We start from the raw sequence: 1,320 nt of genomic DNA on the forward strand, positions 1-1,320 counted from the left end.
AAGGAATGAAAGTTAAAGCATTTGTACAAAGTGAATTATTGTTAACTGTTAGCGGGCATGTTAAAACCATTCATTAAGAAAGCAGAAATTTTTTTTCATCATCTGTTTTTTCATCTTTTTCATCATAGGTGCTCTGGTGGCATAGTGCCTAAGGCATCTGACTGCTAACCAGAAGACTGGCGGTTCAAACCCACCAGCCACTCCTCCGAAGGAAGACTGGGCAATCTACTTCTGTAGAGATACTGTCTTAGAAACCCAAGGGGGGTGGGGGTGGTTTGCTATGAGTTGAATTGACTCGACAGCAGTGAGTTTGGGTTTTTTTTTTTTTTTTTGGTTATTCTGCTATATGTCCTGAGATTAAAAGAAACAAAGGAGAATAATATCCACCCCCGCCCTTCTGCCTCACCCATTCTGTAAATACTCCAATTTGGGGTCAGAGAAGAGAATGGGTAAAATAATGTTTCATGGATTTCATGGGGTCTGTGCTTGATAGGAAGCAGCTCTGGTGGCATAGTGGTTAAGGCATTTGGCTGCTAATTAAAGGATCAGTGGTTCAAACCCACCAGTCACTCTGCAAAAGAAAGATGGGGCAGTCTGCTTCTGTAAAGATTTATAGCCTTGGAAACCCAATGGGGGTCACTATGAGTTAGAATCAACTCTATGGCAGTGAGTCTAGTTTTTGGTCCTTTAATAAACTATTTGGAGAGAAATCACTGAAGGACAAATGTGACTTGAGCATTACAATCAAACTGTAAGAAAGTGGATACTTAATGAATTGCTGAATGGATGAATGAATGGAATTAATGGAAACTTAAATTGAATCCTTTTTTATTTTTTACAGGGAGAAGGGGAAAGGAAGATGGAGACAATAAAAAAGGGGTAGTCATACTGGAATGATTGAAAAATACCCTACAAGTGACCTTCACCATCCTTTCTTTAAATAGTACACCAAAACATTACCTGTGCATTTGAAGATGCAAAAAGGGCAGTGTAATTTATTTAAAACACACATGACTTCTTTAGCTGTCATTACCTGTTAATCAAAACACCTGAACAGAAGGAAAACTTTCTGTGCAAGAACTGTTTCTGGTGGAAGTACTGGAATGAATGTCCATCATCAAGATATAAATCACCAACTGCAGAACCCTGGAGAGTGAATCACAGGTAGAGAATGTGCTTATGTAAAATCTTTCTAGGGAACAGCAGAATAGAAATGTATGTCAAAAACTATGTTGAAAGACAGAAAATAACAAATGCTGGCGAGGTTGTGGAGAGATTGGGACTCTCATACACTGCTGGTGGGACTGTAAAATGGTACAA

The 1,320-nt window shown here is 38.9% G+C and overlaps 1 protein-coding gene across 1 annotated transcript in view; it reads right to left on the minus strand.

The window, feature by feature from the left end:
* Positions 1 to 1,320, minus strand: part of GANC (glucosidase alpha, neutral C) — a 109,745-nt gene that overhangs the window by 1,743 nt on the left and 106,682 nt on the right. The window contains exons 22-23 of the mRNA XM_042783698.1: positions 1,034 to 1,146; positions 768 to 778 (exon numbers count right to left, since the gene is read on the minus strand). Coding sequence (XP_042639632.1) covers positions 768 to 778; positions 1,034 to 1,146 — 124 coding nt within the window. The remainder of the gene's footprint in view (positions 1 to 767; positions 779 to 1,033; positions 1,147 to 1,320) is intronic.

Source organism: Orycteropus afer, unplaced genomic scaffold (assembly GCF_000298275.1).
Source record: "Orycteropus afer afer isolate SDZICR_OR568_19922 unplaced genomic scaffold, OryAfe1.0 scaffold00026, whole genome shotgun sequence".
In the NCBI taxonomy this organism is placed as follows: Eukaryota; Metazoa; Chordata; class Mammalia; order Tubulidentata; family Orycteropodidae; genus Orycteropus; species Orycteropus afer.